General features: G+C 38.4%; 1 protein-coding gene across 1 annotated transcript in view; it reads left to right on the top strand.

Annotated features, from left to right (window-relative positions):
• FRK (fyn related Src family tyrosine kinase) overlaps positions 1-12,518 on the top strand; it is a 114,937-nt gene that overhangs the window by 90,721 nt on the left and 11,698 nt on the right. Inside the window, exons 4-6 of the mRNA XM_025384285.1 lie at positions 5,367-5,530; positions 6,393-6,561; positions 11,265-11,423. Of these exons, the coding sequence (XP_025240070.1) occupies positions 5,367-5,530; positions 6,393-6,561; positions 11,265-11,423 (492 nt within the window). The remainder of the gene's footprint in view (positions 1-5,366; positions 5,531-6,392; positions 6,562-11,264; positions 11,424-12,518) is intronic.

Here is a 12,518-nt window from a genome sequence, read left to right as displayed (position 1 = left end):
TTTTTTTTTTTTTTAATTTTTAAAAATTATACTTTAAGTTCTGGGATACATGTGCAGAATGTGCAGGTTTGTTACATAAGTATACACGTGCCATGGTGTTTTGCTGCACCCATCAACCCATCATCTACATTCGGTATTTCTCCTAATACTCTCCCTCCCTTAATCCCCCATCCCTCAACCGGCCCCAGTGTATGATGTTCCCCTCCCTGTGCCCATGTGTTCTCATTGTTCAACTCCCGTTTATGAGTGAGAACATGCAGTGTTTGGTTTTCTGTGCTTGTGTTTGCTGAGAATGATGGTTTCCAACTTCAGGAATATATTATGAGCTAAGTTCTATATCCTAATAGAAGTCCTCTATTTGATGATTATTATATAGGGCAATTGATGCTGGCCTAAGTCATAGCCAGTAGGAATGGTAGCTTCTTGACAAATCAGAGTACAAGGATGTGTTCCAGAAACACAAAAAAGTTTAAGAAAATGATATTGCTCTTGAAGGAACTAAACGGACTCTTGCCTTTTGTATTTTAATGTAAAGGAAAATATTAAAATGAATGAATGATATCACTGCTGAAAGTAAAACATTTTCCTGAATACAGATGACATAATGTTATTGTCATGAACTGGAGGTGTGTCTTATTAGACATTTAGATCTGCTATGTGAGATCTGCTGGTTATAGAGCATCTTAGAGTCACAAGGCCCCAAGTTGAATCCTGGCAGTGCCATCTACTCACTTTTATGAGAAATAAAATGGACCTAATAACTACCTTATATAACTGTTATAAGATTACAACAAAATAATGTAAAATAATGCTTTGCGTGGTGTTTGGGTCAATACATGTGAATATAACACTGTTAAAATTGAGTTTTTGATTGAGGTTATGAAGACACAATAGAAGTAAAATTTCTAAGTCAGATCTCCATACTCACAGTTGACAAGGGAATCAGTCAAAGATAGGTATGGCTGCTCTTGGATCTCTCAGCTTGTTAATAATTTAGAAAGGATACGTGGAGTGGAATGGAGGAAGAATTTGCTGATGGCATTTTGCTTTTGAAGAAAGCTGTTGGCACACTATGGGACCCCCTTTATTCCTGGGCTAATGAATGGGACCCCAAACCTAATGAGAGGGCGCTTCAGGAAGACCACTCTGAGGGCTAACTCTCCATGCTCTGCAGTTGGAAGGATAGAACACAGGTGCCTGACTCAGGTTGAGAAGGCTAAAGCATCCTGTGGAAGTAGGATAGAGGTGACTTAGGGCACTAGCCTCTGTCTCCTCCTGGTAATTGTCAGGGCAAGGGATGTGTAAATATTATCTTAGGACCATAAGTGGGTCTCCTAATGAGCAAAAGTGCCACAGCACTGTAGATGGACGGTCTGGAGGAGTTCTGGGTTTTGCCCAAGAAAGCTTCTGCTGGAGGGTAAGAGGAGACCTGTAAGGGAGAATGTAGTGGGAGAACTGCCCAGGAAACAGAAGCTGAGAGGCGACTGGGTGCAGGCATCCTAGAAATGTCTGTGTCTTAGCAACTGCAGTGAGGGTTCCTTTAGAGATGGGGAAGCCCCAAAGGGCCTGCATGAGTGTCCCAGAGAGGAGTCAGCTTGAGTTTCTGCCAGCAGGCTCAGAGTGGGAAGTCGACTGAGTGTGGCCTTCTCATCTTGACTCCCTCTTCTCTTTGCTCTTAGCCTGAATGCTCAGAACCCAGCTGGGAAGGAAAAGTGGGGAAGCAGCTATAGTAGAGAAAGAGAGAGGAATACCATGTTTCCACTGCTGCCTTTTGGCCTGAAACGGGCCTGAGCTGGGGAAGGAGAGAAGATTTGACATCTGATCAAGTAGCAGTAGAGTATTTTGGTTATCATCTGGGACTGGGCATCTAGGCTTGAATTGAGACTCTGTTTGTGATTTTTTTTTTTTTTTTTTTTTTTTGAGACGGAGTCTCGCTCTGTCGCCCAGGCTGGAGTGCAGTGGCCGGATCTCGGCTCACTGCAAGCTCCGCCTCCCGGGTTCACGCCATTCTCCTGCCTCAGCCTCCCGAGTAGCTGGGACTACAGGCGCCCGCCACCTCGCCCGGCTAGTTTTTTGTATTTTTTTTTAGTAGAGAGTGTTTGTGATTTTAAGTGGAAATAAGACTGTCTAATACCCAAAAGTGGGCAGAAAAACTTTGCTGGAGCTTTCATCTAGGGACAGGGGAGTGTTATTCTCACAGACTACAAATTAAAGACCACTGGGAAGAACATGAAAAGTGTATGCTTTAATTATTCGTTGCACTTGTCTGCTGTATTGGTTGCATTACTGTGGTTGATGTTGTGTTAGGAAGGCCAGGCGCGGTGGCTCACGCCTGTAATCCCAGCACTTTGGGAGGCCGAGGCAGGCGGATCACGAAGTCAGGAAATCGAGACCATCCTGGCTAACACGGTGAAACCCCGTCTCTACTAAAAATAGAAAAAATTAGCCAGGTGTGTGGCGGGCGTCTGTAGTCCCAGCTACTCAGGAGGCTGAGGCAGGAGAATGGCGTGAACGCGGGAGGCGGAGCTTGCAGTGAGTCCAGATGGTGCCACTGCACTCCAGCCTGGGCAGCAGAGCGAGACTCTGTCTCAAAAAAAAAAAAAAAAAGAAAGAAAAAAAGAAAGGTTACCTTCATATTCAGTGTTGTACACCTAAAGTCTTGATTTTTGTTTGATATTTCTCTGCATGTTTCTGGCTTATAGCAAATACTCCTATACTGCAAGTCAACTCAGTTATTTAGGAGGGCATTTTGTAGCCAGGTTTCTCACAGTCCTTACTAGAAAACTTATTTGCTTAAAGTTAATATTCTATGTGTATATTACTGAATATTTTTATATCCAAGGTGAAAATTAGGTAACATTTACTTTGATAACCTTCTATAATTAAATAATGCAGCATGAACCATAATATAGCAGTTTGGAGACTTGATGTCCCATTTGCTCATAAACAGAAGCAAAACACCGATATTTTAAAAGTATTATTTTAAATTGAAGTGTGATACACGTAATAAAAATGCACAATTGATAAGAGTTTAGTTTGGTGAGTACAAAGTGAATACACCCAGGTAACCAGCACCAAATTAAGAAACAGAATAAGATTAACATCCCAGTCACTGACCCCTCATATCAATAGTTTTGCTTATTTTTATTTATTTATTTATTTATTTTAGAGACAGTCTTGTTCTGTTGACCAGGCTGAACTGGAGTATAGTGGCGCAATCATTCCTAACTCACTGCAGCCTTGACCTTCTGGGCTGAAATGATCCTCCTGCCTCAGCCTCCCAAGTAGCTGTGACTACAGGCGTGTGCCACCAATAGTGGTTAATTTAAAAACAATTATTTTTGTTATTATTTTTTGTTGAGACAGGGTCTGCCACCATTGCCTAGAGTGACCTTGCACTCCTGGCCTCAAGCAATTCTTCCATCTCAACCTCCCAAAATACTGTAACTAAAGGTGTCAGACACCACTGAGCCCAGCTCAGCCTTGCTTTTTATTAATGAGATTGTATATTTGAGTTTGCGAGATTCATTCATATTGTTGTGTGTAGCTGCAGTTGTTGTTTATTTACAAGTCTGCATTCAACCAGATGACAATATTTTAGCTAATTCAATTGTTTATTAGTTGATAGACATTTGGATAGTTCTATTTATTGGTTGATGGACATTTGGATTGTTTCCAGGTTTAGACCCTTACAAATCAGGCAACTAAAAACATTGTTAAACACATGTTTTGGTGAATATATTGTGCACTTTTATTGATTTTATGCTTAGGAGTGGAATTACTGTATTACATGTATGACTATGTTCAACTCTAGTAGATAAGGAAAAACAGTTTTCCAGAGTGGTGGTAAAAATTACTCTTCCATCAACTGTGTGTGGGAAGTCACTCCACTTCCTTGTTAATACTGTCTTTTTTCATTTTAGCTTTTCTGGTATGTGCCAGTTCCTTTTTTTGAAAAAAAAAAAATTTGTCCTAGCTATTGGCATGCCCTCAGTAAATCTCCATATGGGAAGTGGGATGTCTTCTTTCCTTTCATAAGACCATCGCACCAGCCTGACTACTCATTGAAGCATGAAGTTCTATATTTAGCAAGGAATGCAGAATAACATTCTGGTGGTAAATGCTGCCCAATATTTATCAATAACTTTGCTAAGTGAAAGCATAGGTATAAAGTGTGTTAGTCAATATTTTGAATGTAAGTGCAGAAATCCCTATTCAAAATAGTTTCACCAAAAAGGTAATTAATTGACTCTTGTAGCTGAAAAGTCAGGCTTGACTGGCTCCTGGGATTAAGCTTCACTTTCCAAATCAAGACTGCCTCCCACTAGGCTGCTTCTCTTCTAAGGCAAGCTTGCTTCCTGCCTAGAGGCCAGGATTCTGCCAATAGCTCCAAACTCCCATCAGTAAACCAAAACCAAAATAGCAGCCACAGCAACAAAACTCTTCCTGTCTTTGTGGAACTATCAAGTCCGGAATTGGGGTTCCTTGGCTCTTATTGCACTAATTATGTCTTTTTTGGCTCCAGGTGGCTATCAGGTCCCTTTGGACCGCATGCTTTTAGAGAAGCAACAATTCTCTGAGGAAAATTGGGGGTGCTGTTAACAGAAGAAGGGTCAATGGTAGGTGGGCGGCAAGAGTAACAAAATAACCACTGCAAGTCAGACTAGATAAATATAACACAGTCTAGTTATTCCTGTAGATCCTACGGGACTCACCCTTGGATTAAGCAATACTGCTGGAACATTGCATATGTGGATTGCATTTGCATCATTTTAAGCTCTGTGGAATTGCTTTTATTGAACTATGTTAGGACATTCTGTTACCAGACTGCATTGAGGTACAATATAATGAACAGTCCTGAGGAATTCCATGCATTATTGTAAGACTGTATTGAGCACACTGTTTATTTCCATTGCCACATTATAGGATTTCATGGGAGAAATTTCTCCCTGGTCTCTACACCAGGAAGAGTCAAACTGTTCCTAAAAACCTTTCATGATTTTATCTTATGGATACTGTGATTCCTCAAAATGGTAGGGTTTCCTTCTTTGCATTGCTAGAGTGATAGAGTCAATTTTATGGCTTGTTTTAATCAAGTATGCTAGGCTTTGAAGCATGGATTCTTTTAGTGCTAGCCTCACCCCTTTATTTTTATATTTCCTTCAGTATTATTTCCCAGTTCTCACACTCTCTCTTTTGTTCTATATTCTTTGGAAACTTTCTCAAATCTTTTCTGAGACGAAGTTGAGAAATACGTATAATTTTATGTATATTTCATTTTATGCATTGAAAATGTCACCACAAAGTAAATAAATCTGCTGGGCTTTAGGAAGAAGTTTATTAACAGGAATTATTTTGGGTCCCAGTTTTAGATGGAGGAGTTGTAAAACACTACAGAATTAGAAGACTGGATGAAGGGGGCTTTTTTCTCACCCGGAGAAGAACCTTTTCAACACTGAACGAATTTGTGAGCCACTACACCAAGACGAGTGACGGCCTGTGTGTCAAGCTGGGGAAACCATGCTTAAAGGTGAAAATGCTTTCAAGCTGTGTTTGCTTATTGAAGTTAACTTTTTTCCTTCAGCTATCTGAGTACTTTTCATGGAATATCAGTTCAGGAAAAAAATTGTCATTTTATTACCTGAGGCAGGTATAGGCAAACCATGGCCCATGAGCTCACACTGACGTATGCTTGTTTTGGTAAATAAGTTTTATTTGCTCAGATGCTCATTCATATATGAGTTTTCTTTGGATTCTTTTGTGCCATAACAGCAGAGTTTAGAAGCTGCCACAGAGACCATAGGGCAGGTGGTAAACTAGAATATGAGTTCTTGGAGGGCAGGGGTCTTGCTTGTTTTGTTTATAGAAAAGCACCTAGTCAATGCTTAAAACAATTTTACTTACTAAATGAATGAGTAAATAAATGAATGAACAAATAAAGAAATGAAAAAATGAGTTTGAAAAAATAAAACATTTAATTATGCAAAATAGATGATACATATAATAAAACTATAGCCAAAGAGTTTGGGAAGGATTTGTGGGTGAGATGGAACTTCAACTGGGCCTTGAAACTGAGAGGATTCAGGTAGGTGAAGAGGTCCAGAGAAGTCATTCCACATCTGAATGAGGATGGCATTAGGTATGGGATCAGACAGGTTGACAAGAAGGTGCCTGACTTCCCAAGATTTGGAAGATCAATTTGAAGAGATAACAGTACAGATTCTCCCACCATACTTTTTGTTTTTGAAGCAATAATAATACAGTTTACAATATTTTGTTTCAAAAAATGTTTTATTTAAAAGTACCTAGACTATTATTTTCAACAAAATAATATTAAATATACCCCCCCTTTTTTTTTTTTTAACAATTGCTCTTATTATTCTATGAAACAGATCCAGGTCCCAGCTCCATTTGATTTGTCATATAAAACCGTGGACCAGTGGGAGATAGACCGCAACTCCATACAGCTTCTGAAGCGATTGGGATCTGGTCAGTTCGGCGAAGTATGGGAAGGTCTGTGGAACAATACCACACCAGTAGCAGTGAAAACATTAAAACCAGGTGCGAGAACAATAAAGGTTAAATGCATATGTTGATTTTTATGAGCTCAATTTAGCACCGTAAATATCTAAGAGGTCATGGGGTGGCTAATACTGGCAGCAAGCAGGTGTTGTGGTCATTCTCTCTAGCCCATGTGACCCAAACCTATGGATAAGGCATTAAAATATAAAAACAAGAGCACACTTCCTGGTTCAACTGAGTCTTAAAATATCGCTGATTGAAGAGTCTGACAACTCATCTCTGGAGTTAGGATTCAGTCTTCCAATGTCCTTCTTCCCATTTTGTTCTTAGCCTTAGTTAACAGATACTGACTTAACTGAAAATATTTCAAAAATCAGAAGGAATCTTGATACTATTCAGGAAACAACTATTTCTAAAAGTATTACTTTTCTATGGTTCAAAGGCAAAATGGTCCATCCAAAGAAACTTGTATTTGAAAATGTAGGAATTTTTTTTTCCCTTCCATCTTCCTTTTTCCTGTGATGGCAAGTAAAATTATATTGAAATCAGTATTTATTCAGCCAGGCTTTATTCCCTCTATTTAAAAGAGAGACTAAGTAACTTCCCACATACTTTCTAGTTATGTGATCTTGAGCAAAGTTTTGAACTCTATGCTTCAGTTTTGTCATTTGTGAAACAGAAGTAATAATAAGGCCAGCCAAGAAGATAAATTAGGTCATTAGTGGAAACGCTTTGTGTAGTACCTGGTTTACAGTAAGTGATGGATAAAAACTATTATTATAATAATGAAAAAGTCAGTAAATGGCATAGCTGGGATTTGAACCCACATCTATTACTATTGCATCACACCCCATGGAAGTGACAGTCTATAAAAGTGCAACATTGCTGTAGTAACCTCATGTGTACCTTTATAACAGAGGTAAGAATAATCAGCATAGGCTAGATTGTAGTTTTCTGAGAGACCTGCATTATTTACCTAGCCCAGAATTCTTAGAGGTTTGGTAATTCTTAGAGGTCTGGTGGCAGAACTTGAGCACTTGGGATTTGATTGCTGGCAGGATAGGGTAACACTATGGTTCCCAAACTGTGTGCCAAGGCTCTTGGGGGCACCACGGTGAATTCACAGGAGTGCTGTGGAATACTTAAACGTTTTGAAGTTAACATCCTGAATATTGTACAAGCTGCTACCTTTAAGTAGTTCACGGTTTCAACTTTAAAACAACATTCGTTTTGTTGACATCGTATCTTTGTAAAGCTGGGTTTTTGATGGTTGCTATGGTCAAATGCAAAATCCACACAAAAATCAATATGGACCAGAAAATGGGGGTAGCAGTGCTGCGTCTGATTCTAAGATTGGAGAAGTTGTGCAGTGTCCCAGGAATGCATATATCACTTTAGTAAGCACTTGTAGTTAAGAATTAAATGAAAAATTGTCTTTTCCTTTCAATTTACCTGTGTTACTTTTTCAAATGGCTATTACATTGTTAGGATAAATACTTCTTAACTTGTTTGGATCTAACCCAGTAATCAAAAGAACTGTTAGTTTTTTTTGTTTTTTTGTTTTTTGTTTTTTGTTTTTTCACGTAGAGACATCATGAAAAAAGTTATGGAGACACTAAGGGTTCCAGGAACTGAAAATGTTGGGATCCTCTGGTGTAACAAGTTAACAGTGTCAAATTTGATGTCACATAAATCTGCGTTTAAACTTGGCTCTGCCCTCTGTGACTTTGGACAGTTTTTTAACCTTTTGGAATCTTCTTGTCTGGAAGTGGGAAGCATAATAGTTCCTACTTCCTAAGATTTTATGAGGACAAATGGAGCCAATGTACGTAAAGTATATGCAGCAAGTTCTTAATAAATGTTAGCCTCCATGGGGCTGCTGACAGATGTGTCCACTGAAGTGCAAACTTACTAGTGCAGGAATTCAGTTTCAGCATTTTCATCTGCCAGATGAAACAAGAGACAGGCACTTTTAAGTGGCCAGGTGCTATATGAGTGCTCCAGGTGAGGACATTCTATTCTAGCACCTGAGATTTTCACAATCACTGTGTGTATATGCTTTTAAACCCTAATCTTGTTAATAAATGATGGCTAAACTTTATTGTCCAACCTAATAATTCTTTTCTAAGAAGAGGCAGCTAGCTAGCCTTCCTAATACTGTTCTCTAAGGAAGCCCTTTGGGAAGTCAAAAGACAACAAAAAAAGTCAGATTTCTCATATTTAAAAAAAAAAAAACACGATAGCTTTCTCTCCAACAGGAATAATTATTATTGATTTACAGTGTAATAGCCACAAACAGCTTTTGTGATTGGTTAAATGTCTTCACTTCACTGGGGCCATTAATCAATCTTAGCAGCTACTTATTGCTTAGCAGGCTACTACGCAATAAAGATGAGCCTGAAATGAACTCCTACAGTAGCTTTGACAGGAAAAAATTAATATTTAATGTTACATTACTAGCTGAGTTGAGATTGGGCTTCCTTTACTCTGCAGCTGGTGAGCTATAACCAGCATGGCCATGAAGGAGTGCTCTGAAACGGTCTTCACCTGAAGAGGCTTCTGACCTACTGTGATTTCAGTTCTTGTGCATAGTCTGATTTGGGAATGAGTTTGAGTGTCCTACATTGCTTGAATCTGATGGTCACACAACATAGAAATTTCAGTAACATAAATATATATTGCATATATAATTTTCTTTGTCTTTTTTTTTTTCTTTTCTTTTCTTTTTTTTTCCCAGGCTGGAGTACAATGACATGATCTCAGCTCACTGTAACCTCCACCTCCTGGGTTCAAGTGATTCTTCTGCCTCCAAGTGATTCTCCTGCCTCAGCCTCCTGAGTAACTGGGATTATAGGCACCTGACACTATGTCTGGCTAATTTTTGTATTTTTAGTAGAGACATGGTTTCACCATGTTGGCCAGGCTAGTCTCCTAACTCCTGACCTCAAGTGATCCGCCTGCCTTGGCATCCCAAAGTTCTGGGATCACAGACATGAGCCACCGCGCCCATCCTCATTTTCTGTATGGTGATCATAATTGCTGCTATCACTGGAAGCTTATATTTTTTGGGTGGTAGTGGGGGGAATCCCCACTGTGTTGATATTTGACCATAGGCCAAAGTAGTTGTAACAATCAAGAACAAAGTCCTTTATTATGGCTTAGGTGTCTCTTATTCTCAGCTCCATTTTGCGACTATGATTCCAAATTTTAATCCTATTTGACTGTGTGGAGTAAACCAGTGGTAGAGATGGAATTGATGGAGCTCAGAAACATGTAACGGAAAAGAGAATCGGCCATTTTCTCCTATTCTCTCTCTTTAAGTCCTTGTCCCTTTTCTTCCTTAGCCTGTGAAATATACTTACAGCTGGTCTGTTTGGTTTTTCCAAGACTATGCATTATCAGTGATAATATAAATAATGATCAACTGTCACTGAATACATATGTGCCGGCATTGCTATTATCTTGTTAATGATCTTATGATGTCAGTAAAATGATTAGCCATGTTTTACAGATGAAGAAACTGAAGTTTAGAGAGGTTTGATAACTTGCTCAAGATCACACAGAGCACTAGTGGCAGAGCTGAGATTTGTCTAGAATGCAGAGTCTGATCAGTCCAGTTCTGAACTTGTGGGTTCTCAAAGGGGAGACTGCTCAAATGTTTTATGTGAAATGATGTGCAGGTCACATGTAACTAACTCAACTTCACATTAATAAACAAGTCACAGTGTTGTCTTAGAATGTCAAAGCTTATCCATGCCTGGGTTTAAATATCAGTTATAAAGTCTTCAACATTGAGAGGATGATGAATGTAGTAGTCTCTTGGAGCATCAATGGAAACTATATTTGCATTATTCATAGTGAATACTAAGATGTGAAATGACAGTATTCCTTTAATTACAGTAATGCCTCTGAAACATCATATTCTAAAAGAAAATATTTTAAAATTGCTGGTGAATTGTAAACTCCAGATAATCTTCCTCCTCTTAGATTTTATTTGATGGCAACTACTTGACACCTTGCATGGTGAGTCACAGTGGAGCCATTAAAATATGATTTAATTGCAGACAAGTCTTCTAAATAGGCCTTAATATTGTCTCTCCTCCAATAGCCATGCTATTAAGGCTCTGACTGTGGAAGCAGATAGTACAGGAGAAAATATTAAATATCAGTTTCAAGTTGAACATATAAAATAGGTGAAAAAAAACCCATTAACTTTTGGGGATGGTCTTGGATGTTTTCCACTTGGCCTACACACTATATTCCTACAGAATTAAAGATAAAATTATGGCCGAATGTCACTGTTTTAGGATTTTTTCCAGCTGCTCCCACAGTGGGCACCAAGGACAGGGCAACTATCAGACTCTGGCTGCAGTAATCAAATATTCAGTGACCTTCAGTGCTCATGTTAATAGAATGTTTTCCTTTTGTGTTAAGATGCCTTGTTTTATCAGTTAGATTATCAGTCCCTCCTTTTTCCTTCATTTTTCATGTAGACCTGAATCTACCTCTCTTCACCTACAGGTCATAACATATAAACCGTATACTCCTGATGCACCAACACATCCAGTTATTAGGTTGCTCTGGCTGAACTGATTCTCTTCTTGATAACTCTGAAGATTTGTGACACTGATGCTCTTACTCTACTGAGAAGCAGGAGGCAATCTTGATGATTCCCACCAGGCTGCTGTAAGGATAGGAATGCCTCAATAACATAAAGTGATTTCTGCCTCTTCTTGTTTCAGGTTCAATGGATCCACGTGACTTCCTGAGGGAGGCACAGATAATGAAGAACCTAAGACATCCAAAGCTTATCCAGCTTTATGCTGTTTGCACTTTAGAAGATCCAATTTATATTATTACAGAGTTGATGAGACATGGAAGTCTGCAAGAATATCTCCAAAGTAAGCAAAGACTTAATATAAGGAAAAAAAAAAAAAAAGAGAGGAATTTAGTTTAGCTAGTCCTATAAATGTCAATTTAGCAAGCCTTCTGTAACCCAAAGGATATTTACTATGTGTATGTCTGTGAGAATGAATGTCTTAACATTGAATGGCTCAGCTACTGTTTAATAGGTTATATATTGTATACTCAAAAGGTGGAAAATACTTATGCAGTGGAAGAGAAAATTTTTCACAACAGATAGAGTAATTGAATGTAACATGGGAAATTAAAGAATGGGTGTTTTGCATGATGCTTTATTTCCTACACTAATTGAACATTATCAGTTATGGACCAATATTTTCTATGGCACAGAATTCGGGGACATGGAATACATTTGGGGCAAAAGGGAGGGAAGTATCCTATGTTTATTTTCTTTGCCAGTAGTTGACAACATTGTACTTGTTGCTGTTTAAAATACATCCACTGCTAGGCAACATAAGAATTGTCAGGCAAAAAAGCAGCAATATACTATTGCTTTATTTCTCTATTTGTTTCCTGTAGTCAGAGAAGACTGAAGGGCATTGTGAAATTTTGATGTTTATTACAAATGGATAATTTAGTAAACAACAATACAGTATAATGAGCATTAAAATGAGATGTTCAAAGAAGGTGAGATCAAGTACTGACAGAATAATTCAAGCTTGAAAAGGAGACTTCTATAATTTCTTGAAATGTCAGGGTGGGAATGACAGAATGTATAGAGGTAAAGGGAGGTGAGAATGATGAAACAAAGATTTCAGAAACATAAGAATATCCTCTGATTTCAGGGTGCCTTGTGAAGCTGGTAACATTAAACTATAAAACAAGATAAGAACAACAAAGAACATAATAAGGCCTGTTGAATGCCATTGAAAACAGAAATATGCTCAGCTTCATTGCAGAAAAATATTGAATTTAACAGCATCAGAATATGTTACCCACCATAGAAAGATTAAACTCAGCTATTAAATAACCACTTTTGCCTTATTCCCAGGAGGACAAAGTGCAAATGTCGTCTTGGGTCATATCTAGCAAAAAATGCTTTATAAAGGTCCCTAATAGTATTCACATAATTA

This window comes from Theropithecus gelada, chromosome 4 (genome assembly GCF_003255815.1).
Source record: "Theropithecus gelada isolate Dixy chromosome 4, Tgel_1.0, whole genome shotgun sequence".
NCBI lineage: Eukaryota > Metazoa > Chordata > Mammalia > Primates > Cercopithecidae > Theropithecus > Theropithecus gelada.
The sequence above is the reverse complement of the archived record's forward strand: the minus strand, read 5'-3'. Positions and strand labels throughout refer to the sequence as shown.